The following is a 27,240-nucleotide window of genomic DNA, read 5'->3' as shown; positions in this document are numbered from 1 at the left end:
AATTTTGCAAAGCTAGAATATAATTAATGAAATGCATATGCAGATTCTTTCAGGAGGACAGGCCAGAAACCAGAGCTATGAGAACTGTGAAACCTCGGGAACCACCACAAGAAACTCAGTAGTTACCCATCAGCAAGCATCACTGTAGCAAATAACACTTAATACAAGGGCTCCTCAACTTACAATAGTTCAGCTTATGATATTTCAACTTTACAATGGCACAAAAGCAATTACCTTGGAGATTAGACTTCAGATAATTACTCAGCATGAAGGCAAAAAGTTCATAAATTGTATTCATTTATATACTTTTCAATCTGGTATTTAGTTATTTATGGTAATTATTTATTTACTTATTAAGTGAAAGTAGTTAAATGTATTTATTTATTTATTTAGCCTATCATATTGACATTCGACTTACGATGGGTTTGTCAGAACGTAACCCCATCTTAAGTCAAGGAGCACCTGTACAGAAGTTAAAGTTTTTAAATACCTACATTCAATTAAATACTTCTTACAGTAACTCAACACCACATTGTAAAAATGAAGCAAATGATACATGGATGAAGTGGATGTCTTAATTAACGACAGCATTTCACCTACAGATTTTATCAAGTTAATAGAGAATATCCTAGGTAGTAGGTTGGTAGGCAGCAACCGCCCACAGAGGTACTACCGTCCTGCCACGTGAGTGTAAAACGGAAGCCTGTAATTGTTTTACACGATGGAAGGATTGCTGGCGTCTTTTTTTTTTTTTCTGTCTTATACACATGCAAGATTTCAGGTACGTCTTGCTCCTTCTACTTACACTTAGGTCACACTAAACATACAAGCATATACGTATATACACACCCCTCTGGGTTTTCTTCTAATTTCTTTCTAGTTCTTGTTCTTGTTTATTTCCTCTTACCTCCATGGGAAAGTGGAACAGAATTCTTCCTCCGTAAGCCATGCGTGTTGTAAGAGGCGACTAAAATGCCAGGATCAAGGGGCTAGTAACCCCTTCTCCTGTATATATTACTAAATTTAAAAAGAGAAACTGTTGTTTTTCTTTTTGGGCCACCCTGCCTTGGTGGGATATGACTGGTTTGTCGAAAAAACAAAAAAAAATAGAGAATATATAAGAAAGGGGCATGGGAGTATCTCAGGGCAAGGGAGCACTGCAGGATGAATATCAGTCCATATTATTAAGCAAAATAAAAACAAATCACGTTATACGTATATTGAGACACCAACAATCACATCTTGAAATAGACAAATTCTAAACCCGTTCTCAAAGAATGAGACAAAGATAGAAAATTATATTTGGAATCTGCTCTAATCATTACAGTAATTTTTTTTTTTACACAAATCAATTTTACAGGTTAAGAGCTGTTATCCTACCTCAGCTTATTTCGAAGTCTAGACCTAAGGTATACAACCACCCCTAGGATGCGACCTATAACAGTCTACTAACATCCAGGCACCTACTTGCTGCTAGATGTAAGGAAACTTGCTAAACGTTTCCACCCATGCTGGGAGCTGAGTGTACTGCCAACCAACCCACAGTACTTCTAACACTTATGTCACTGAAGCAAGGTAGCTTCATGGTAACTAAAATTTGGCTTACACCATACTTGCAGGTTATCCAAGGCTCCAGCAGCCAACATAATAGTTAAATATATACATAATGATGTGCTCCCTCACCATGAGATACTCCCATGCACCTCACCTTCATTTTTATGCACCTGTGTATATATGTTGCATATCTTTATACGTATATGCTTCTAAACTGTTGTATTCTGGGCACCTCTGCAAAAACAGTGATTATGTGTGAGTGAGGTGAAAGTGTTGAATGATGATGAAAGTATTTTCTTTTTGGGGATTTTCTTTCTTTTTGGGTCACCCTGCCTCGGTGGGAGACGGCCAACTTGTTAAAAAAAAAAAAGTATATATTCCTCGTTCCCATGTATTCTCTACTGACTTGATGAGGTTCAATGCATAGGAAAACACTGTCATTAAGCTATCCAATGCATCCAACAGTCATTCCAGTAACACAATGCTGATATAAATACCTGCAAATACTTAATCCACTCTCCTCTTTCATCATTCCTACAATTATTTATTATCTCCCTCATCTGTTTCTTTATTCTTTCCATAGTCCATCCACCTATTACCAAACTCTCTTGTCACTTATTCCTTACATTATCTTCTTCAATTTTTCCTACACCTATTTTCCTACATTATCCCCAAATCTGCCAAGCATCTATTTACCCACAAATCTGCCAAGCATCTATTTACCCACTCTCTCTCTCTCCATCTTTACTAAATATATTTCCTCAAGCCTTTACTCTTCCAAGCATTTGATTGCCCATTTTCTACATTAATCTCTCATGTGCCTGTTTCCCTACTTTCCCCAATGCATATGTGGACTAGAGAGCAACATGTGGCCATTCACCAACTACAACTTGGGTTCATGACACTGGCACATATAATCGGGCAATGAAGAAGGGAGCAGCGCACCCACTGTGAGCAGATGGTCAAGCTCCCACTTGTGCATTACCTGCTGGACTGTTCTGCTACAATGCCCCTACACAACTGCCTCATCCCACAATAGACTGTTGGACAGACCTGGGAGAACAGGGCAACACACCTGGTGTATCTTGCAGTCAAGAACCTAAGGATGTTGCTGCTGATCATTGCCTGCTACCCGCCACCTCAATAAAAGCATAACAACACTTCCCTATGAGGAGCCACTGCCAGGTCATGCAAGAAGAAGACCAGGGCCAGGACCCATTCTGGCAAACTTATCTGTACCTGTTAGTATTTTCCTCAATCTTTCCTGCACCTATTTTCCCTCTTTTTTTTTTTCCTCTCCATTTAATTCCCAACTCTCCCTCAACCTCTACTAATTGTAACCCCCTCCCCCTCCCCCAATCTTCCCTGTACCAATTATTTAGCTTTCTATCTTCCTCGTACGTGCTTTTCACCCTATTGAAAGTTTCCGTCTCCTTGTCTCCCTTCTAGATCCTTCAACTATCAAATAGTACTTGTTTCCATTAGCATCATCAACATACTTTCTTTCAACATGCCTTTCAGTATTCTTCTTTTTAATGTATATATATAGTAGGTTGGTAGACAGCAACCGCCCAGGAAGGTACTACAAGCCTGCCAAGTGAGCGTAAAATGAAAACCTGTAATTGTTTTACATGATGGTAGGATTGCTGGTGTTTTTTGTCTGCCTCACAAACATGCAAGATTTCAGGTATGTCTTGCTACTTCTACTTGCACTTAGGTCACACTACACTTACATGTACAAGCATATATATACACACACCCCTCTGGGTTTTCTTCTATTTTCTTTCTAGTTCTTGTTCTTGTTTATTTCCTCTTATCTCCATGGGGAAGTGGAACAGAATTCTTCCTCCGTAAGCCATGCGTGTTGTAAGAGGCGACTAAAATGCCAGGAGCAAGGGGCAAGTAACCCCTTCTCCCGTATAAATTACTAAATTTAAAAGAGAAACTTCGTTTTTCTTTTCGAGCCACCCTGCCTTGGTGGGATACGGCCGGTGTGTTGAAAGAAAGAAAGAAAGTAAGAAAGAAATATATATATATATATATATATAATATATATATATATATATAATATATATATATATATATATATATATATATATATATATATATATATATATATATATATATATATATATATATATATATATATATATATATATATATACACATATATATATATATGTAGGTAGTAGGTTGGTAGACAGCAACCACCCAGGGAGGTACTACCGTCCTGCCAAGTGAGTGTAAAACGTAAGCCTGTCATTGTTTTACACGATGGTAGGATTGCTGGTGTTTTTTCTGTCTCATAAACATGCAAGGTTTCAGGTACGTCTTGCTACTTCTGCTTACACTTAGGTCACACTACACATACATGTACAAGCGTATGTATACACACCCCTCTGGGTTTTCTTCTATTTTCTTTCTAGTTCTTATTCTTGTTTATTTCCTCTTATCTCCATGGGGAAGTGGAACAGAATTCTTCCTCCGTAAGCCATGCGTGTTGTAAGAGGCGACTAAAATGCCGGGAGCAAGGGGCTAGTAACCTCTTCTCCTGTATATATTACTAAATGTAAAAGGAGAAACTTTCATTTTTCCTTTTGGGCCACCCCGCCTCGGTGGGATACGGCCGGTGTGTTGAAAGAAAGAAAGAAAGATATATATATATATATATATATATATATATATATATTTTTTTTTTTTTTTAACAAGTCGGTCGTCTCCCACCGAGGCAGGGTGACCCAAAAAAAAAGAAAGAAAATCCCCAAAAAGAAAATACTTTCATCATCATTCAACACTTTCACCACACTCACACATTATCACTGCTTTTGCAGAGGTGCTCAGAAATACAACAGTTTAGAAGCATATACGTATAGAGATACACAACATATCCCTCCAAACTGCCAATATCCCAAACCCCTCCTTTAAAGTGCAGGCATTGTACTTCCCATTTCTAGGACTCAAGTCCGACTATATGAAAATAACCGGTTTCCCTGAATCCCTTCACTAAATATTACCCTGCTCACACTCCAACAGATCGTCAGGTCCCAAGTATCATTCGTCTCCATTCACTCCTATCTAACACGCTCATGCACGCTTGCTGGAAGTCCAAGCCCCTCACCCACAAAACCTCCTTTACCCCCTCTTTCCAACCCTTTCGAGGACGACCCCTACCCCTCTTTCCTTCCCCTATAGATTTATATGCTTTCCATGTCATTCTACTTTGATCCATTCTCTCTAAATGACCAAACCACCTCAACAACCCCTCTTCTGCCCTCTGACTAATGCTTTTATTAACTCCACACCTTCTCCTAATTTCCAGCAACCACCCAGGGAGGTACTACCGTCCTGCCAAGTGAGTGTAAAACGAAGCCTGTGATTGTTTTACATGATGGTAGGATTGCTGATGTCTTTTGTCTGTCTCATAAATATGCAAGATTACAGGCATGTCTTGCTACTTCTACTTACACTTAGGTCACACTACAAATACATGTACACATTTATTTATACACACTCATCTGAGTTTTCTTTGATTTTATCTTAATAGTTCTTGGTCTTATTAATTTTCCTTTTTATCCATGGGGAAGTGGAATAAGAATCTTTCCTCCGTAAGCCATGCGTGTTGTAAAAGTCAACTAAAATGCCGGGAACAATGGGCTAGTAACCCCTTTTCCTGTAAAGATTACTAAAAAGAATAAGAAGAAGAAAATTGTCAAAGTGGGAAGTCTGAATGTGCGTGGATGTTGTGCAGATGATAAGAAAGAGATGATTGTGGATGTTATGAATGAGAAGAAGCTGGATGTCCTGGCTTTAAGTGAAACAAAGCTGAAGGGGGTGGGAGAGTTTCAGTGGAGAGGAATAAATGGGATTAGGTCAGGGGTTTCAAATAGAGTTAGAGCTAAAGAAGGAGTAGCAATAATGTTGAAGGATAAGCTATGGCAGGAAAAGAGGGACTATAAATGTATTAATTCAAGGATTATGTGGAGTAAAATAAAGATTGGATGTGAAAAGTGGGTTATAATAAGCGTGTATGCACCTGGAGAAGAGAGAAGTGTAGAGGAGAGAGAGAGATTTTGGGAAATGTTGAGTGAATGCGTGGGGAGTTTTGAATCAAGTGTGAGAGTAATGGTGGTTGGGGATTTCAATGCTAAAGTGGGTAAAAATGTTATGGAAGGAGTAGTAGGTAAATTTGGGGTGCCAGGGGTAAATGTAAATGGGGAGCCTTTAATTGAGCTATGTGTAGAAAGAAATTTGGTAATAAGTAATACATATTTTATGAAAAAGAGGATAAATAAATATACAAGGTATGATGTAGCACGTAATGAAAGTAGTTTATTAGATTATGTATTGGTGGATAAAAGGTTGATGGGTAGGCTCCAGGATGTACATGTTTATAGAGGGGCAACTGATATATCGGATCATTATTTAGTTGTAGCTACAGTTAGAGTAAGAGGTAGATGGGAAAAGAGGAAGGTGGCAACAACAAGTAAGAGGGAGGTGAAAGTGTATAAACTAAGGGAGGAGGAAGTTCGGGTGAGATATAAGCGACTATTGGCAGAAAGGTGGGCTAGTGCAAAGATGAGTAGTGGGGGGGGGTTGAAGAGGGTTGGAATAGTTTTAAAAATGCAGTATTAGAATGTGGGGCAGAAGTTTGTGGTTATAGGAGGGTGGGGGCAGGAGGAAAGAGGAGTGATTGGTGGAATGATGAAGTAAAGGGTGTGATAAAAGAGAAAAAGGTAGCTTATGAGAGGTTTTTACAAAGCAGAAGTGTTATAAGAAGAGCAGAGTATACAGAGAGTAAAAGAAAGGTAAAGAGAGTGGTGAGAGAGTGCAAAAGGAGAGCAGATGATAGAGTGGGAGAGGCACTGTCAAGAAATTTTAATGAAAATAAGAAAAAATTTTGGAGTGAGTTAAACAAGTTAAGAAAGCCTAAGGAAAATATGGATTTGTCAGTTAAAAACAGAGTAGGGGAGTTAGTAGATGGGGAGATGGAGGTATTGGGTAGATGGCGAGAATATTTTGAGGAACTTTTAAATGTTAAGGAAGAAACAGAGGCAGTAATTTCATGCACTGGTCAGGGAGGTATACCATCTTTTAGGAGTGAAGAAGAGCAGAATGTAAGTGTGGGGGAGGTACGTGAGGCATTACGTAAAATGAAAGGGGGTAAAGCAGCTGGAACTAATGGGATCATGACAGAAATGTTAAAAGCAGGGGGGGATATAGTGTTGGAGTGGTTGGTACTTTTGTTTAATAAATGTATGAAAGAGGGGAAGGTACCTAGGGATTGGCAGAGAGCATGTATAGTCCCTTTATATAAAGGGAAAGGGGACAAAAGAGACTGTAAAAATTATAGAGGAATAAGCTTACTGAGTATACCAGGAAAAGTGTATGGTAGGGTTATAATTGAAAGAATTAGAGGTCAGACAGAATGTAGGATTGCGAATGAGCAAGGAGGTTTTAGAGTGGGTAGGGGATGTGTAGATCAGGTGTTTACATTGAAGCATATATGTGAACAGTATTTAGATAAAGATAGGGAAGTTTTTATTGCATTTATGGATTTAGAAAAGGCATATGATAGAGTGGATAGAGGAGCAATGTGGCAGATGTTGCAAGTATATGGAATAGGTGGTAAGTTATTAAATGCTGTAAAGAGTTTTTATGAGGATAGTGAGGCTCAGGTTAGGGTGTGTAGAAGAGAGGGAGACTACTTCCCGGTAAAAGTAGGTCTTAGACAGGGATGTGTAATGTCACCATGGTTGTTTAATATATTTATAGATGGGGTTGTAAAGGAAGTAAATGCTAGGGTGTTTGGGAGAGGGGTGGGATTAAATTATGGGGAATCAAATTCAAAATGGGAATTGACACAGTTACTTTTTGCTGATGATACTGTGCTTATGGGAGATTCTAAAGAAAAATTGCAAAGGTTAGTGGATGAGTTTGGGAATGTGTGTAAAGGTAGAAAGTTGAAAGTGAACATAGAAAAGAGTAAGGTGATGAGGGTGTCAAATGATTTAAATAAAGAAAAATTGGATATCAAATTGGGGAGGAGGAGTATGGAAGAAGTGAATGTTTTCAGATACTTGGGAGTTGACGTGTCGGCGGATGGATTTATGAAGGATGAGGTTAATCATAGAATTGATGAGGGAAAAAAGGTGAGTGGTGCGTTGAGGTATATGTGGAGTCAAAAAACGTTATCTATGGAGGCAAAGAAGGGAATGTATGAAAGTATAGTAGTACCAACACTCTTATATGGATGTGAAGCTTGGGTGGTAAATGCAGCAGCAAGGAGACGGTTGGAGGCAGTGGAGATGTCCTGTCTAAGGGCAATGTGTGGTGTAAATATTATGCAGAAAATTCGGAGTGTGGAAATTAGGAGAAGGTGTGGAGTTAATAAAAGCATTAGTCAGAGGGCAGAAGAGGGGTTGTTGAGGTGGTTTGGTCATTTAGAGAGAATGGATCAAAGTAGAATGACATGGAAAGCATATAAATCTATAGGGGAAGGAAAGAGGGGTAGGGGTCGTCCTCGAAAGGGTTGGAAAGAGGGGATAAAGGAGGTTTTGTGGGCGAGGGGCTTGGACTTCCAGCAAGCGTGCATGAGCGTGTTAGATAGGAGTGAATGGAGACGAATGATACTTGGGACCTGACGATCTGTTGGAGTGTGAGCAGGGTAATATTTAGTGAAGGGATTCAGGGAAACCGGTTATTTTCATATAGTCTGACTTGAGTCCTGGAAATGGGAAGTACAATGCCTGCACTTTAAAGGAGGGGTTTGGGATATTGGCCGTTTGGAGGGATATGTTGTGTATCTTTATACGTATATGCTTCTAAACTGTTGTATTCTGAGCACCTCTGCAAAAGCAGTGATAATGTGTGAGTGTGGTGAAAGTGTTGAATGATGATGAAAGTATTTTCTTTTTGGGGATTTTCTTTCTTTTTTGGGTCACCCTGCCTCGGTGGGAGACGACCGACTTGTTGAAAAAAAAAAAAAGAATATATATATATATATATATATATATTTTTTTTTTTTCAACAAGTCGGTTGTCTCCCACCGACCAGCAATGGCATCGATTAACGATAAATCTGACTAGCGATACATTTTATCGCAAAAATTTTGCCTCGATTAGCGCTAAAAAACTCGACCAACACTATTCGTTCCGTCTGAGATGCGTCCACTTCTGGCCAGTGTTTACAAGCCAGCCAGCCACCGCGGTCGCTTCCAAGCATACAATCGGAACATTTCATATTATCACAGCCTTTTTAGTGATTGCACCTGCAAAATAAGTCACCATGGGCCCCAAGAAAGCTTCTAGTGCCAACCCTACAGCAAAAAGGGTGAGAATTACTATGGATATGAAGAAAGAGATCATTGCTAAGTATGAAAGTGGAGTGCATGTCTCCGAGCTGGCCAGGTTGTACACAAAACCCCAATCAACCATCGCTACTATTGTGGCCAAGAAAACGGCAATCAAGGAAGCTGTTCTTGCCAAAGGTGCAACTATGTTTTCGAAACTGAGATCGCAAGTGATAGAAGATGTTGAGAGACTGTTATTGGTATGGATAAACGAAAAACTGATAGCAGGAGATAGCATCTCTCAAGCGATCATATGTGAAAAGGCTAGGAAGTTGCATGACGATTTAATTAGAAAAATGCCAGCAACTAGTGGTGATGTGAGTGAATTTAAGGCCAGCAAAGGTTGGTTTGAGAGATTTAAGAATCGTAGTGGCATACATAGTGTGATAAGGCATGGTGAGGCTGCCAGTTTGGACCAAAAAGTAGCTGAAAAATATGTGCAGGAATTCAAGGAGTACATAGACAGTGAAGGACTGAAACCTGAACAAGTGTTTAATGGTGACACTGACAATGTTGTGAAACACTTTAGGAATGTCATAAAGGAATGGGAGGTACAGGCCTCTATGGGAAGATATGTTGTGCGACAGAGGTCCAGTGACTCTCAAGCTGGTCCTAGTGGCATTAGAAGAAGAAGGGAAGTAACCCCAAAAAAGGACTTGCCACCTCAAGTCCTAATGGAAGGGGATTCCCCTTCTAAACACTAAGACCATCAACACACTCCCCTCTTCCCATCCCATCAATCATCACCAGATCTTCAATAAAGGCAAGTGTCATGTAACTGTGCATGTCTTCTTCAGTTTGTGTTTTTTTTTTTTTTTTTTATTATCACACTGGCCGATTCCCACCAAGGCAGGGTGGCCCAAAAAAGAAAAACTTTCACCATCATTCACTCCATCACTGTCTTGCCAGAAGGGTGCTTTACACTACAGTTTTTAAACTGCAACATTAACACCCCTCCTTCAGAGTGCAGGCACTGTACTTCCCATCTCCAGGACTCAAGTCCGGCCTGCCGGTTTCCCTGAATCCCTTCATAAATGTTACTTTGCTCACACTCCAACAGCACGTCAAGTATTAAAAACCATTTGTCTCCATTCACTCCTATCAAACACGCACACGTTTGTGTGTATTAAAATTAATATTTCATGTGTTAAAAATTTTTTTTTTTCAATACTTTTGGGTGTCTTGCACGGATTAATTTGATTTCCATTATTTCTTATGGGGAAAATTAACTTGACTAACAATTATTTTGACTAACGATGAGCTCTCAGGAACGGATTAATAGCATTAGTCGAGGGTCCACTGTATATGTGTATGCATGCATGCATGTAACTGGCTCCTTGAATTTAACCCCGCCAAATGCAAAGTCATGAAGATCAGGGAAGGGCAAAGAAGACAGCAGAGAGAGTATAGTCTAGGTGGCCAAGGACTGCAAACTTCACTTGAGGAAAAAGATCTTGGGGTGTGTATAATACCATGCACATCTCCTGAGGCGCACATCAATCATATAACTGCTGCAGTATACGGACGTTTGGCAAACCTAAGAACAGCATTCCGATACCTCACTAATGAATCATTCAAGGCTCTGTACACCATTTACGTCAGGCCCATATTGGAGTATGCAGCACCAGTTTGGAATCCACACTTGGTCAAGCACATTAAGAAATTAAAGAAAGTGCAAAGGTTTGCAACAAGACTAGTCCCAGAGCTAAAGGGATTGACCTATGAAGAAAGGTTAAGGGAAATCGGCCTGACAACACTGGAAGACAGGAGGGTCAGGGGAGACATGATAACGACATAAAATACTGCGAGGAATTGACAAGGAGGACAAAGACAGGATGTTCCAGAGATGGGACACAGAAACAAGGGGTCACAATTGGAAGTTGAAGACTCCTACAAGTTAAAGGGATGTTAGGAAGTATTTCTTCAGTCATAGAGTTGTCAGGAAGTGGAATAGCCTAGAAAGCAACCACAAATAGTTGAGTACATAAATACATACATACATAAATGTATACATACATACTCTGTGGGCAAGTGGAAAAGGATCCTTCCTCCATAAACCTTGCATATCGTAGAAGGCAACTAAAATGCCGGGAGCAAGGGGCTAGTAACCCCTTCTCCTGTATACATTACTAAATTTAAAAGGAAAAACTTTTGTTTTTCTTTTTGTGAAATCCTGCCTCGGTAACATATGGCCAATTTGTTGAAAAAATTATATAAATAAGAAAAATTACTTACCCAAGAATATAAAAGAAGGCATTATCTTCAGGCATAAAATCTCGCACAGAATGAATATCTGAATAATGATCCACCCGGCATAAACCTCGAAGCACAGACACAGGATAAGTATCTGTAGCATCAGAGATAAAAAGTTCTCTTGATTTTATAACTGGATCATCAGTTACTAGGGATTTGTTGTCTGAAAAATAAAGCAAATACCTCTTGAGCCAGGATGGAACACACACTGAAAAGATATGTAAACACAACTATAAAGCAACACATACTGAAAGAATCTTGAATGTTTCAATACAGTTTCATATCCACAATGATAATTAGAACTAAACCACAGCCCCTACTGACAACAGTGATTAGTCTTACAATTTCAAAACAAGTTCCTGGGATCCACAGCAATATTTATTTATTATTTTTTTTTTATTATCACACTGGCCGATTCCCACCAAGGCAGGGTGGCCCAAAAAAGAAAAACTTTCACCATCATTCACTCCATCACTGTCTTGCCAGAAGGGTACTTTACACTACAGTTTTTAAACTGCAACATTAACACCCCTCCTTCAGAGTGCAGGCACTGTACTTCCCATCTCCAGGACTCAAGTCCGGCCTGCCGGTTTCCCTGAACCCCTTCATAAATGTTACTTTGCTCACACTCCAACAGCACGTCAATTATTAAAAACCATTTGTCTCCATTCACTCCTATCAAACACGCTCACGCATGCCTGCTGGAAGTCCAAGCCCCTCGAACACAAAACCTCCTTTACCCCCTCCCTCCAACCTTTCCTAGGCCGACCCCTACTCTGCCTTCCTTCCACTACAGACTGATACACTCTTGAAGTCACTCTGTTTCGCTCCATTCTCTCTACATGTCCGAACCACCTCAACAACCCTTCCTCAGCCCTCTGGACAACAGTTTTGGTAATCCCGCACCTCCTCCTAACTTCCAAATTACGAATTCTCTGCATTATATTCACACCACACATTGCAATATGTATTCATATAATAAAATGTTAATTAAGTAAATCTATGCGAATATTTTATTTTAAACCCTTCTCTTGTATAAATTACTAAATGTAAAAAGAAGAAACACTTTTATAAGTGTTTCTTCTTTTTTTGAGTCACCCTACCTCAGTGGGATATGGTCGGTGTGTTAAAAAAAAAGTACGTATATTTTATTGCAGAGAAAATATCTTGAATCTCAAGAACTTTAATTTACCATTATAAAGGTAAAGGGTGTGTAAAGGTAGAAAGTTGAAAGTGAACATAGATATGGGTGTGAAGTTTGGGTTGTAAATGGTGCAGTGGGGAGGTGGTTGGAGCAGTGGAGATTTCCTGTGTAAGGGCAATGTGTGGTGTAAATACGTATTATGCAGAAAAAACGGAGTGTAGAAACTAGGAGAAGGTGTGGAGTTAATAAAAGTATTAGGCTAAAGAGGTTTTGTTGAGGTGGTTTGGTCATTTAGAGAGAATGGATCAAAGTAGAATGACATGGAGAGCGTATAAATCTGTAGGGAAAGGAAGGCGGGGTAGGGGTCATCCTCAAAAAGGTTGGAGGGAGGGGGTAAAGGAGGTTTCGTGGGTGAGGGGCTTGGACTTCTAGCAAGCATGTTTGAACGTGTTAGATAGGAGTGAATGGAGACGAATGGTTTTTGGGACCTGACGAGCTGTTGGAGTGTGAGCAGGGTAATATTTAGTGAAGGGATTCAGGGAAACCAGTTATTTTTATATAGCCGGACTCGAGTACTGGAAATGAGAAGTACAATGCCTGCACTTTAAAGGAGGGGTTTGGGATATTGGCAGTTTGGAGGGAGATGTTTTACATCTTTATATATGCTTCTAAACTGTTGTATCTGGGTGCCTCTGCAAAAACAGTGATTATATATGAGTGAGGTGAAAGTGCTGAATGATGATGAAAGTATTTTCTTTTTGGGGATTTTCTTTCTTTTTGGGTCACCTTGCCTCGGTGGGAGACAGCCGACTTGTTGAAAAAAAAAAGTAACAATAATGGCAAGTCTAAGTAACTTAAAATTATGCAAGTAGTCAGCTGAAACAAATATCAGTAGAGATATTACTGTTGTTTTGCTGATGTTAATAAGCAGCTATACTTAAAAATCATTAAGAGAAGCCACTAAATATTACAACATAAAAGCAATATTGACAGCAGTGAACAGTGGACATTTAAAGCTACACAAACTGGAGATGGGAAGTACAGTGCCTGCACTCTGAAGGAGGGGTGTTAATGTTGCAGTTTAAAAACTGTAGTGTAAAGCACCCTCCTGGCAAGACAGTGATGGAGTGAATGATGGTGAAAGTTTTTCTTTTTCGGGCCACCCTGCCTTGGTGGGAATCGGCCAGTGTGATAATAAAAAAAAAAAATAAACTGAGAATGTAATTTTATCTAATTTGTATAAATTTTAATAAACAAAAGTATTTCAACAAGAAAAATTACTACCTTATCAATGTAAATTTTTAGAATAAGAATCTTTTGCAAGAACTGATGCACTCAAAATTCAACCAACAAAAAGAAAGTTAAGCTAAAAAAAATACATGACAAACTTTGTATGCAAAATTTCTCTTGCTTAAGAGTAGTGTGATACGGCCAAAAGCCAAGTATACATGTACATGAAAGTATATTTAGAAATTAATAAAAATTAGATTCCAAAAATCATGCAGTCATGCACTCATTATTAAGTGATTTTGATGCTACCAGGCTTACTGTTTTCTGTGTTGCGATCCTGAGCCAGTCGTTGGTAAACAGTTTCTGGGACTTCTGACGGTCGGTAGAACCACTTGATGTTTACCATTAGCGTGTCTCTCTTACTCTAAAAAAAAGTAATACATACAGATAATTTCAAGATTTAATTTTAAATACTGTATTAGGCACAGTGGTACTTCGGGATACGAACAGCTCAAAACTCGAACAATTATGTAAGTGTATTTATGTAAGTGCTTCTGTAAGTGTACTTTTGGGGGTCTGAAACGGATTAATCTAATTTACATTATTCCTTAATGGAACAAATTCATTCGGTATCGGCACTCGAACAGCCTTCTAGAATGAATTAAGTTCGTATCCTGAGGTACCACTGTATTAGGATATAATTTGGCAATACCTTGTATGGTGGTAAATTTTATGGTGAAGAATTAAAAGTTGCGAAAGAATCCAGGTATTCAGAATTTTTATTAAGCAAGGGTGAAAAATAATAAAATAAAAAAAGAAAAGAAAAAGGGAAAAAATAAGATAATGGCAAAAATTAAGTAATGAGAAAATAACCTCCAACGTAGGGAAATAGAATGGAAATTAACAAATTTGCTAGGGTAAACAGAAGGATGATGAGTTTTGTGGGACACACAAGTTAAAAAAAGAAAAAGGTATACAAACATATAATAAAGCACTGATGTGTGGAGACTCATGATAGCTAAACTTAAGTGATAAAATTGTCATTATCATTTGTTATTATTTTTATATTATACAAAATATTATTTTCATTATTATTTTAAACAAAGTGCCAAATCCATGTGGATCATTTAGTGCAAGACAGTGGTGGCTCAATGCTCCCTTTGCTAATTAAAGTGAGCCTCTATAAATATAAACAAAGTGAAGCGCTTTATAGTGCTTCGCTTTACGGTTTTTGCTAATGAAGCGGTTTACACTTATACCCATTCTTCATTTATTCAGACTTCTTACAATAAATACATTCACCACTCACTATAAGCCAAGGAAAAAGCATTTTAAGGTAAGTAATGTGTGTACCGTATGTGCTTTATTTAGGCCTAGCTCTTATTTCTCACTTAATATATGATAGTGTAAACATGTTATCAGGCTTTTATATGCATTTGAAAGTGAAAAAAGGTTATGCTTCATTTTACAGTGATTTTCGCTTTACAGCAGCAGCCTGGAACCCAACCTGCTGTATAAGCAGGAACTGCCGTATAGTAATTGTTTCTACCCAGAAAAGGTAAAAGTATTCCAGGAAAATGAGTCAATTATATTAGAAATAATACAGCATTGTATACTATGAAGAAAATATAATGTAAAAATAATACTCAGTTTTACTTACCCTGCGAAATTCTTGTATTGAGCATATAAAGAATGGCTGATCAGCGCGCTGACTTTCAATATACACAGAATCTGGAACACACACAAGCTACAATAATAAAATCAAATTCATGCAACAAAATCTTTTCAAGAGCTAAAATATCTCAGGTATAATTCTGTGGCTTTTCTTCATGCACCATTCAATGTGTGTATGTATTTACTTACCACCCTAATGTTACCTCAAGCCCATTCAAACCCACCTGCAAACTATTTAACATCAGTCACCCACAGTAAACGGTCTCACCATTGTAATTCACCTCATCTTGCACCTTTACTATTTCTCATCCTCAAAACAGATATAAAAATGCCATCCATAGATTCTTTCATTTACAGACAATACGACAATATACATGAAAGTAACTTCAGTAGAAAACATTGGAAAACTGCATGAGGATATTAGCATAGTATTCCAGGAGGCAGTAAAAAATAATATGGAGTGAAATAATAAACTCAAATTGCTCAGAAATAAGGATAAAAAAATGAAAAATTCAAACAGCGGCTCTGTATACAACACAGGAGGACCACCTAGCAAAACAAAAGGAACATGTTAAAGACTGACCTTACTGGTCATTTAACCCTTTCACTGTCAGTGTCAAATTAGTACGGCTTACAAGCCAGTGCTGGTGCCATATTAATACACCAAAACTCTAGCGGCTTCAAATCTAGCGGGAGAAAGCTGGTAAACCTACATGCGAGAGAATGGGTCTGCATGGTCAGTGTGCGCAGTATAAAAAAAATCCTGCAGCACGCAGTGCATAATGAGAAAAAAAAAAAACTCCAACCATGTTTTTGGTTTAAAATGCCAACTTCGAGGTATGGTATTTATGATTGTATTCTCATTTTCTTGGTCTCATTTGATAGAATGGAAGATATATTACAGAAATATAGATGATTTTGACTGGTTTCATGATGAATAGTACCTTGAAATTGAGCTCAAAGTAGTGGAAATGTTCGATTTTTGCCGATGTTCATGAGCAAACAAATGACGTCACCGCCCAATATGTGTCCAACTGGCCAGTCTAATATGCAGTCATGAATGGACTGACATTATTTATACAATTATTACAATAATGCAGTAGTCTGCATAACAGTAAATCTTCTATTTTTGTGTGAATAAAAATTCAAAATGGAAAGCAAGAGTAATATAAGAGGGGCCTGGAGATGTGACTAATGAACAGAGAAAGTGTTATTTTAGTGACAGAAATGTCTGCATTGCTTATTCTGGACCCTACTTTGAAATTGGCATCTTTTGAAATTTGTGTGAAATTGGCCAAACTGGCAATTTCCGACCACTTTATTGGGTAGTTGAAATTGGTAAATGGGCGGTTTCTTGTGCTCACTCGATAGAACAAATGGAGTTCTAGTGAAATAGCTATGAGTTTGGTCGACTGGAACAATGGAATTGGTCGAAAATTGAGCTCAAAGTGGGCGAAATCGCCGATGCATATACAGTGGACCCCCGGTTAACAATATTTTTTCACTCCAGAAGTATGTTCAGGTGCCAGTACTGACCGAATTTGTTCCCATAAGGAATATTATGAAGTAGATTAGTCCATTTCAGACCCCCAAACATACACATACAAATGCACTTACATAATTACACTTACATAATTGGTCGCATTCGGAGGTAATCGTTATGCGGGGGTCCACTGTATATTGCTGAGACCACTAACTTGGCAAGAGCATAATTCCATAAGTTTTCCATCAAATTTCGTACTTTTTGTGTCATTACCATCAGAAAAAGATTCTCTATCATTTCATAAAAATAATTTTTTTTTAAATTCTTCGACACTGAGAGGAAGTTTGTGAGCAGGGGTCTCCACAGTGAAAGGGTTAAAGAACACAATTAGGCTAATGTTGCAAAAGCTAGAAAAATGACAGGATGGATATAGAGAACTTTCAAAACAAGAAAAATTGCCAATGATGACACTCAAATTATTTGTTCTCTCTCACCTAGAGTACTGGGCACTATGGACATAATAAGGGAAAACTATCAACAGTCATGGGATTAGCCTATTCAATACATTACCAGCAGACAGCAGATATACTGTTGGAATGAGTGTAGAAGCTATCAAGAGGAAACTAAACAGATACCCCCACCAAGTTCCAATAACAAGCAGGCCATCAACAATAACAACCTAGTTGACCAGACAAGCATCAAAAAAGTCTGGCCCCAGGCAAGGCAGTGGGATTTGGAAAACACTAAACTGGTCACAGGTATATCTCAGGTATTATTAACCTCACTATTTCCCAGTCTATTCCACATAAAGCTTATCAAAGTTGCATTGTCATGTTCCCAGTATAGGTAACTTCTTACTGATGACCGTCTGACTAATGGCCACCACTATTTGACTATTTTCTCCTGGCAAGGTAGCGGCAAAATTAATTTTCAGTAATGGAACCTTTATTTATAACAATCTCCATGCGGAAGTGGAGAAGAATCCTTCCTTTATAAGTCATGCATGTCGTAAGAGGCGACTAAAATGCAGGGAGCAAGGGGGCTGGTAACCCCATCTGTACAAATTACTATATGTAAAAAGTAAAACTTTTCTTTTTCCTTTTAGGTCACCCTGCCTTGATGGGAGATGGCTGGTGTGATGAAATAAAAACATTATAACAATAAACCAAAAGAAATAGGATTTAATTTATAAGTCAGGCTTCCTCGTTAACTGTCTGGTCAACTGCTGCTGTTGCTACTCACACACAGGCCATTTACTGAATTATTTTCCCAACAATAAACCAAGCACATAAAATAAATAACAAGAGAGGTCTATCTTGGGAAATATGAATTCAGCCTATGTAAGCCACTCTGACACAACCTCCATGGTACTGGTTAATTTGTTAACTGTATGGGGTTCACATACTGTGAACATACATTCCCTAAACTCATACCTCCAGGTCTATACAGAGTAGCATCATCGGTACAGAGGTATGATACATATTCTCCATTTGGTGCACGAAATGCTTGACCCCTTACTGGTTGCTTCTTCCCAACAACTGCTGTCATAACCTGGAAAATATAATCTGTTTATGTATTACAATATAGACCACCTAAAATAAAGAAGTATTAGGTAACCTACAAGTTTAGAAATTTGCTGCAAATATTACAAAGAATATACTTTTTATTAATAAAGAATGTGCAAATTGTGGCTGAATTAAATTATTTTCACTGATTTAAAACTCTATAAACTACTATTAATGTAAACTAACCAGTATTTATCCAAACAGTACCAAGCATATTCTATTCCTAGCTGCAAGGGATAAAGCAGTTGCTGCAAATTCTCACTTGATACAAATGTACTGTACATATGTCATAACCTCATATCACAAAGACTATGGAAAAATACTTCACGACTAGATACTCTCTCAAACATATTTGTATGTGAAACATTACCTTTTATTAAATCTTGAACATTCATACACTCTTACATATCCACAGTATTGAAACTAGTGTGTTCCCCAAAATTGAAAAAAAAAAAAAAAATAGTAGTCACATGACTAATTAATGATCCATGTCAGACCATAACATCATGATATGCTTCTTTCTCCTGTATGCAGGCTATTTGTGCCATTACAATTATGTCATATTTAATGACACTACAGATGGAATGACCAAGGTCTAAGTTAATTGTCACCACAAAGAGTAATCATCTGACCTCCACTGATCTGACCATGAAGCATAACCTGACCTACTAGCTTAACTGGATTGTACCTCTTCAATGACAGTTCCATCTGGTCCCTTTGGTCCTCCAGGCACTAGTACTCCACTTGGAGGAATTGAAGTAGTAGATGAATTAGAATTAGAATTTGATGAAGATGAAGAGGAGGGGGGTGGATTACTGGAGTTACCACCACACCCCCCTCCATGATCTGCCTCCTCAACCAGCTTGCCTCGGTCTGTGGTAGTCATACTTCCCTTAAAGCTTCTTCATCTAAAACAAACACAAATTTGGAATATAATAGAGTGTCAGTACATATAAGTAGTTTTTAAGAAATAATGGCTCTTAATCATATTTACTGTTTAACATCATCTTTAATGTATAATTCATAATACCGTACCCAGCTATGTTTGATGGATAATAATGCAATGCATTCATTCACATTTAGGAACATAAAGTAGTAGCAGTGGTCCAAGAAGAAAGACAGTAATGATGATGATGAAGCAGCTGGTAATGAAAACAACAACAAATATTAAGATTTACTTAGATTAGTACTCTATACGGTAAATACCCAAGAAAACCAAGCACTGTGACTTATTTCTACTAGAGACCTTTCTGTCTTTAGGTCCTCCCCAAGGATGTGACCCACAGAAGTCAGCTAACTCCAGCTAACCACCTCCTGCCTATATATACCCATCCTGATCTCCTTTTCGTTAGTGTGACTTTGTAAATGGTCCAAGTCGGACCGAAACATCGTTGTAAGCTCCTCTCTTCTATGTACGGGTTATTTGTGCATTGTTCCAGTCACGGTGTTGTGCCTTTTTGTTATTTGTGTATCTATTTATATCCATTTACTGCTATGTAACCAGGGCAGCAGGCAGTGAGACCTGCCCTTAAGCCTCTCCTCATATAAAGCTTGACTTGGGTTTTTCTCCCATGCAAGTCGAGCCCATTACCACTGTGCTTTGAAATGCTGACTAACTAATGACTTAGTTGTGTAGGCTAGATTTTCTAGATACAGTATTATACTGTTTGAATTTGTAACCCAGAGGGTTAGCCGTCCAGGATAACCCAAGTTAGTGGGCCATCGAGGACTGTTTGTCTTATATCCACTGGGATCCTTCAATCATTCCCCCCCCCATGATGCAACCCACACCAGCCAACTAACACCAAGGTATCTACTTACTGCTAGGTGAACAGTGGCAGGTGTAAGGAAACATGCCCAATATTCCCACCCAGCCAGAAATTGAACCACAGACACTCAGTATGTGATAAAGTGGGAGTTATCACAGATCTCATTGCCAGTGAACTTGTTGGGAGATAGGTCTATAAGATATAAAATGAACCACAGAACTGATAAAGATAAAAAAGGTGGGTGTGTGTTAAAGCATCCATGGACAATGAAACATTATGTGTGGAGATAAAGAACTTTATCCATATACCAGAGCGTATATGGGTGTGAAGCATGGGTTTTAAACATTGTAGTGAAGAGACTGGAGGTAGTGAATATGTCATGTTTGCGGGCACTGTATGGCATGAATACTATTATGCGGAAAATTCAGAGTGAAAATATAAAGGTGTAGGGGTTACCAAAAGTATAATTCAAGGGCTGAAGGGGAGTTATTGATGTGTTTGGGCATTTAGGGAGAGTGGAGCAAAATAGGATGACTAGGAGGGTATAGTACATAAATCTGGAGTGAAGGGAAGGAGGGGTAAGGGTAATTTATCCAAGGGAGGGTTGGAGGTGCATAAATCAAGTTTTGAGTGATAGGGGCTTGAATATTTAAAAGGCTTGTGTGAGTGCATTACATCTGAGTGAGTGGAGGAAAATAGTTTTTATGATTTCGCTTGTAGTGTGAGCAAGTTAACATTCATGAGGGGATTCAGGGAAAACAGGTTAGCTGGACTGGAGGTGTGTGGTACAGTCCTTGCACTCTGAAGGAGGGATGAGGATGTTGCAGGTTGAATGGCCATCTGAACTGTGATAACAGAACACTACTAGCAGAATGTTTATTTTTATTAACACACTGGCCGATTCCCACCAAGGCAGGGTGGCCCGAGAAAGAAAAACTTTCATCATTCACTCCATCACTGTCTTGCCAAAGGGGTGCTTTACACCACGGTTTATAAAACTGCAACATTAACACCCCTCCTTCAGAGTGCAGACACTGTACTTCCCATCTCCAGGACTCAAGTCCGGCCTGCTGGTTTCCCTGAATCCCTTCATAAATGTTACTTTGCTCACACTCCAACAGTACGTCAAGTATTAAAAACCATTTGTCTCCATTTACCCCTATCAAATACACTCACGCATCCTTGCTGGAAGTCCAAGCCCCTCACACACAAAGCCTCCTTTACCCCCTCCCTCCAACCTTTCCTAGGCCGACCCCAACCCCGCCTTCCCTCCACTACAGATTTATACACTCTTGAAGTCATTCAGTCTCGTTCCATTCTCTCTACATGTCCGAACCACCTCAACAACCCTTCCTAGCAGAATGCGTTTCCTTATTTTAGGTTACCCTACCTTGGCAGAAAATGGCTTGTGCTAAAAAAATAACTGAAGTGTACAAACAGATAACTGGAATAAATGAAGGGTGCTGTACATAGTATATAATGTGCTGAAATTATCTAACCAAAACAAATCTCACAGCAATGGATCAAAGTTTGGAAATTTAGATACAGAAATGATACAGGATGAGTGGAATAAACTCCTAGGTAGATCTTTAAAGTGAGAACTTTAGATAGCTCTAACAATAGATTGGATGGGTACACGAACTGGTGTGGGTGAGTGACAGTTAAGACCTGCCTAGCATGGGCCAACAGGCTTACTTATGTTTATATTATATTAATGTGAAAGCACTAAACTAGTAGCAGTCACAAGTTTATTTAGGTACAGGTACATAAATACAATTATCATACATATCTGGCGTATACCTGGAGGGTGTTTCAGGGGTCAATGCCCCCATGGCCCAGTCCATGATCAGGCCTTGTGGCAGATGAGAGCCTGATCAACCAGGCTGTTACCACTGGCCACACACACACCAATGTACGAGTCACAGCCCAGCTGATCAGGAAGTGACTTTAGGTGCCTGTCCAGCTCCCTCTTGAAGACAGTCAGAAGACTATTATAATCTCCTCCTTATGTATGCTGGAAGGCAACTTAACAATCTTGGTCCCCTTACACTTATTGTGTTCTCTTAGCATACTCGTGGTGTCCCTGCTTTTCACTGGGGGGGATGCTGCACTGCCTGCCAAGTTTTATGCTTTCATAGGGAGAGATTTCTGTTTGCACATTTGGGACTAGCCCCTCTAGAATTTTCTAAATGTATATTATCATCTATCTTTCTAACCTGCATACCAAAGAGCACAAATCAAGGGACTTCAACCGTTCCCAGTAATTTAGGCACTTTCTTGTACTTATACAAGCAGTGAAAGTTCTCTGTATATTCTCCAGGTCAGCAATTTCACCTGCCTTGAAAGGGATCATTAGAGTACAGCAATACTGCAGCCTAGAGAGAGAAAACGATTTGAAGAGAATCAGACATTGCTGAGATCTTTGAAAGTGAGATTCTCGGACATTATCAATCCCAGGTCCTTCACATTAGCTTTTTGCTCTATTGTGTGGTTGGAATTTGTTTTATACTCCAATCCAGTTTTTATTTCCTCGAGTTCTCCATAGCGGAGTAATTGAAATTTGTCTTCATTAAACTTCATATTGTTTTTCTGAGGCCCGTTTAAAGATCTGGCTGATGTCCGCCTGGAGTCTTCCAGTGTCCTCAATCGATCATCCTGTCCTGCAAATTCTGGTATCATCAGGAAAGGAGGACACGGTGTTGTTGGCTTACATCTCTGTCTATGTCAGATGTGAGGATGAGGAAAAGGATGGGAGTAAGTACTGTACCCTGTGGAACAGTGTCTTCACTGTAGCCACCTCTGACTTTAATAATAATAATAACAATAATTTTATTTTAGCATTATTCATGTTTGTACAAAGGAGTACTATAACAATTCGGGTGTACATGCCAAAAACCCCTTTATATGCAGAGCATTTCAGGCAAACCTAAGACTAACTTAAGATTAATAAGGCAATAACAGTACATTAATTGTACATATGGTTATTAGGCGAGTTACAATGAATACAAGAAAACTGAATGTTCTATTAGATCATGCTATATGGCTTTAATAAGTTTGGTAGAGAAGAATTACAGTTTTGTTTATTAACCTAAGGTGAACACAACGGAATGATTAAAAATTGAGAGGATTACATATATTAAGAGTAAGTAAAATTGATTACAATGTTTTACCTATGTTCATGATACTGAGCAAATGCATGTACAGTTTTTAAATACCTATTTATGATGGGCTGGGATAGGTTAAGGAGATAAGTTGTTTTCTAACTGTGGTTTAAAAATGTTAGCTGAGCCAGTGGTTCTGGAGATTTCTGGTAGAGTTCCAGATTTTGAGCCCTTTTATGTGCACTGGCTTTTAAAAAGATTTTGCCTGACACAGGTAATGTCAGAGATTTTTTTGTCTACCACTGTGTCTATGGGTCCTATTGCAATTGTCAAGAAAGCGCTTCAGGTCAGGATTTATATTAGAATTGAGTGTTCTGTAAACGTAGGTTGCACAGAAGCACGAGTGAATGTTTTGTACAATGAGTAGGTTTAGGTCTTTGAAAAGTGGGAGTGTGTGTTGTCTAGCAGTGGACTGTGTGATCATTCACACTGCAGCCTTTTCTTTTTATTAACACATCGGCCATTTCCCACCAAGGCAGGGTGGCCCAAAAAAAGAAAAACTTTCATCATCATTCACTCCATCAATGTCTTGCCTGTGAGGGAAAAGTTCAATAGATAGGAGTAGCGAGGGAATATATAGTAACAATAGTTTCATTGCCGGCTACTTGTTAAGGTAGGGTAAGTCAAGCTCCCGCTATTCCCGCCTTTTCTCCCCCACCCCTAAAGTGATAGTTTGATTGCCGGCTGCTTGTTAACGTAGGGTCAGTCTAGCTCCCACTATCCCTTCCCCCCCCCCCGAAAGAGGTGACGTGTGGGGCTCTGGTCAAACAGTAAATCACTCGACTCACAGCTCCTAACACTTCTCTTGGATGACAGAGAGGGTCACCTGTCAATCAACGAGAAAAACTGACGGAGACGGACTAATGTCCTGTAGACGTCCCATATTGGATTTAATTACCTGTGCACCTATATGAAATTGCAGGACGTAACCCCACATCATTGCAGCAGTAAAGAACCTGCTTTCCTGTCATCGGGATAGAATACTCACGGCGATACTCTGTGAAGAACTAGCTGGTGGTGGTCACCAACACCTGCGACCCCCCCCCCCACATCAGCAACGGCTAAGATTTCAACAACACGAAGTGTCACCAACACCAGACACCCCAATATATATATTAGCGTTGAGTTCAAATGTTATTTTATTCATTTCATTTTTCATTTTTCTTTCAAATAGGATATACCTGTCATGTTTTATTGTTTTATGTTTGCTTTAATAAATAATAAAGTGTTTATCTTTGTTAATTATTATTTCGTTTTCTATTCATTAATTTTCCTGAGGAGGAGCCAGCTTTGGTAATACTGTCTGAAGTTATTACAGAGCTGAGTAAGCCTTCACATTGCCAGAGGCATGATTAAACTACAGTTATAAAACTGCAACATTAACACCCCTCCTTCAGAGTGCCAGTACTGTACTTCCCATCTTCAGGAATCAAGTCCGGCCTGCCGATTTCCCTGAATCCCTTCATAAATGTTATCTTGCTTACACTCCAACAGCACGTCAAGTCCAAAAAAAATATTTGTCTCCATTTGCTCCTATCAAACATGCTCATGCACACTTGCTGGAAGTGTCCAAGCCCCTGGCACACAAAACCTCCTTTACCCCCTCCCTCCAGGCCCGGTGGCATGGTGGCTAAAGCTCTCGCTTCACACACGGAGGGCCCGGGTTCGATTCCCTGCGGGTGGAAACATTTTGACACATTTCCTTACACCTGTTGTCCTGTTCACCTTGCAGCAAATAGGTACCTGGGTGTTAGTCGACTGGAGTTTACCTAAAGAGAGTTCCGGGGGTCAATGCCCCTGCGGCCCAGTCTGTGACCAGGCCTCATGGTGGATCAGAGTCTGATCAACCAGGCTGTTACTGCTGGCTGCACGCAATCAAACGTATGAGCCACAGCCTGGCTGGTCAGGTACCGACTTTAGGTGCTTGTCCAGTGCCTGCTTGAAGAGAGCCAGGGGTCTATTGGTAATCCCCCTTATGTATGCTGGGAGGCAGTTGAACAGTCTTGGGCCCCTGACACTTATTGTGCTGTCTCTTAACGTGCTAGTGACACCCCTGCTTTTCATTAGAGGGATGTTGCATCGTCTGCCTAGTCTTTTGCTTTCGTAGCGAGTGATTTTTGTGTGCAAGTTCGGTACTAGTCCCTCTAGGATTTTCCAGGTGTATATAATCATGTATCTCTCCCGCCTGCATTCCAGGGAGTACAGGTTCAGGAACTTCAAGCGCTCCCAGTAACTGAGGCGGTTTATTTCCGTTATGTGTGCCCTGAAGGTTCTCTGTGCATTTTCTAAGTCAGCAATTTCACCTGCCTTGAAAGGTGCTATTAGTGTGCAGCAATATTCCAGCCTAGATAAAACAAGCGACTGAAGAGTGTTATCATGGGCTTGGCATCCCTAGTTTTGAAGGTTCTCATTATTCATCCTGTCATTTTTCTAGCAGATGCGATTAATACAATGTTATGGTCCTCGAAGGTGAGATCCTCCTACATGATCACTCCCAGGTCTTTGACGCTAGTTTTTCGCTCTACTTTGTGGCTGAAATTTGTTTTGTACTCCGATGAAGTTTTAATTTCCTCATGTTTACCATATCAGAGTAATTGAAATTTCTCATCATTGAACTTCATATTGTTTTCTGCAGCAAATTGAAAGATGTGGTGTGGGTCGCATCCTTGGGGACAAGATTAAGGACCCCAATGGAAATAAGTTAGACAGTCCTCGATGATGCACTGACTTTCTTGGGTTATCCTGGGTGGCTAACCCTCCAGGGTTAAAAATCCAAACAAAATCTTATCTTATCTAGGTTGACCCCTACCCTGCAGCTTTTTGTTGGGTTACTATTGGCTTTAGGTAATTTGTCGTTGTGGAACCCTAGGCATAAATAGCATAGGTGAAGTAGGGGTAGATCAGTGAACAGTATAGTGTAAGTGACACCCCTGCTTTTCATTAGAGGGATGTTGCATCGTCTGCCTAGTCTTTTGCTTTCGTAGCGAGTGATTTTTGTGTGCAAGTTCGGTACTAGTCCCTCTAGGATTTTCCAGGTGTATATAATCATGTATCTCTCCCGCCTGCATTCCAGGGAGTACAGGTTCAGGAACTTCAAGCGCTCCCAGTAACTGAGGCGGTTTATTTCCGTTATGTGTGCCCTGAAGGTTCTCTGTGCATTTTCTAAGTCAGCAATTTCACCTGCCTTGAAAGGTGCTATTAGTGTGCAGCAATATTCCAGCCTAGATAAAACAAGCGACTGAAGAGTGTTATCATGGGCTTGGCATCCCTAGTTTTGAAGGTTCTCATTATTCATCCTGTCATTTTTCTAGCAGATGCGATTAATACAATGTTATGGTCCTCGAAGGTGAGATCCTCCTACATGATCACTCCCAGGTCTTTGACGCTAGTTTTTCGCTCTACTTTGTGGCTGAAATTTGTTTTGTACTCCGATGAAGTTTTAATTTCCTCATGTTTACCATATCAGAGTAATTGAAATTTCTCATCATTGAACTTCATATTGTTTTCTGCAGCAAATTGAAAGATGTGGTGTGGGTCGCATCCTTGGGGACAAGATTAAGGACCCCAATGGAAATAAGTTAGACAGTCCTCGATGATGCACTGACTTTCTTGGGTTATCCTGGGTGGCTAACCCTCCAGGGTTAAAAATCCAAACAAAATCTTATCTTATCTAGGTTGACCCCTACCCTGCAGCTTTTTGTTGGGTTACTATTGGCTTTAGGTAATTTGTCGTTGTGGAACCCTAGGCATAAATAGCATAGGTGAAGTAGGGGTAGATCAGTGAACAGTATAGTGTAAGTACGTAGTGCTGTTTGTTTGAGAGGATGCCAACCGTTTTAGATACTTCTTTTGTTGTGTGTTGGATATGGGAGCTGAATTTCAGGTTGCTGTCAAGATAAGATAAGATAAGATAAGATTTCGTTTGGATTTTTAACCCCGGAGGGTTAGCCACCCAGGATAACCCAAGAAAGTCAGTGCGTCATCGAGGACTGTCTAACTTATTTCCATTGGGGTCCTTAATCTTGTCCCCCAGGATGCGACCCACACCAGTCGACTAAC

The 27,240-nt window shown here is 39.5% G+C and overlaps 1 protein-coding gene across 4 annotated transcripts in view; it reads right to left on the bottom strand.

The window, feature by feature from the left end:
• Positions 1 to 27,240, bottom strand: part of Gug (arginine-glutamic acid dipeptide repeats grunge) — a 71,777-nt gene that overhangs the window by 39,959 nt on the left and 4,578 nt on the right. For all 4 annotated transcript variants that reach the window (XM_053795300.2, XM_053795301.2, XM_053795302.2 and 1 more), the window contains exons 2-6: positions 18,940 to 19,159; positions 18,120 to 18,237; positions 15,190 to 15,260; positions 13,848 to 13,953; positions 11,138 to 11,318 (exon numbers count right to left, since the gene is read on the bottom strand). In XM_053795300.2, the coding sequence (XP_053651275.2) occupies positions 11,138 to 11,318; positions 13,848 to 13,953; positions 15,190 to 15,260; positions 18,120 to 18,237; positions 18,940 to 19,137 (674 nt within the window). In that variant the 5' untranslated portion in view covers positions 19,138 to 19,159. The remainder of the gene's footprint in view (positions 1 to 11,137; positions 11,319 to 13,847; positions 13,954 to 15,189; positions 15,261 to 18,119; positions 18,238 to 18,939; positions 19,160 to 27,240) is intronic.

The sequence above is a fragment of the Cherax quadricarinatus genome, chromosome 78 (assembly GCF_038502225.1).
Source record: "Cherax quadricarinatus isolate ZL_2023a chromosome 78, ASM3850222v1, whole genome shotgun sequence".
Lineage (NCBI taxonomy): Eukaryota > Metazoa > Arthropoda > Malacostraca > Decapoda > Parastacidae > Cherax > Cherax quadricarinatus.
The sequence above is the reverse complement of the archived record's forward strand: the minus strand, read 5'-3'. Positions and strand labels throughout refer to the sequence as shown.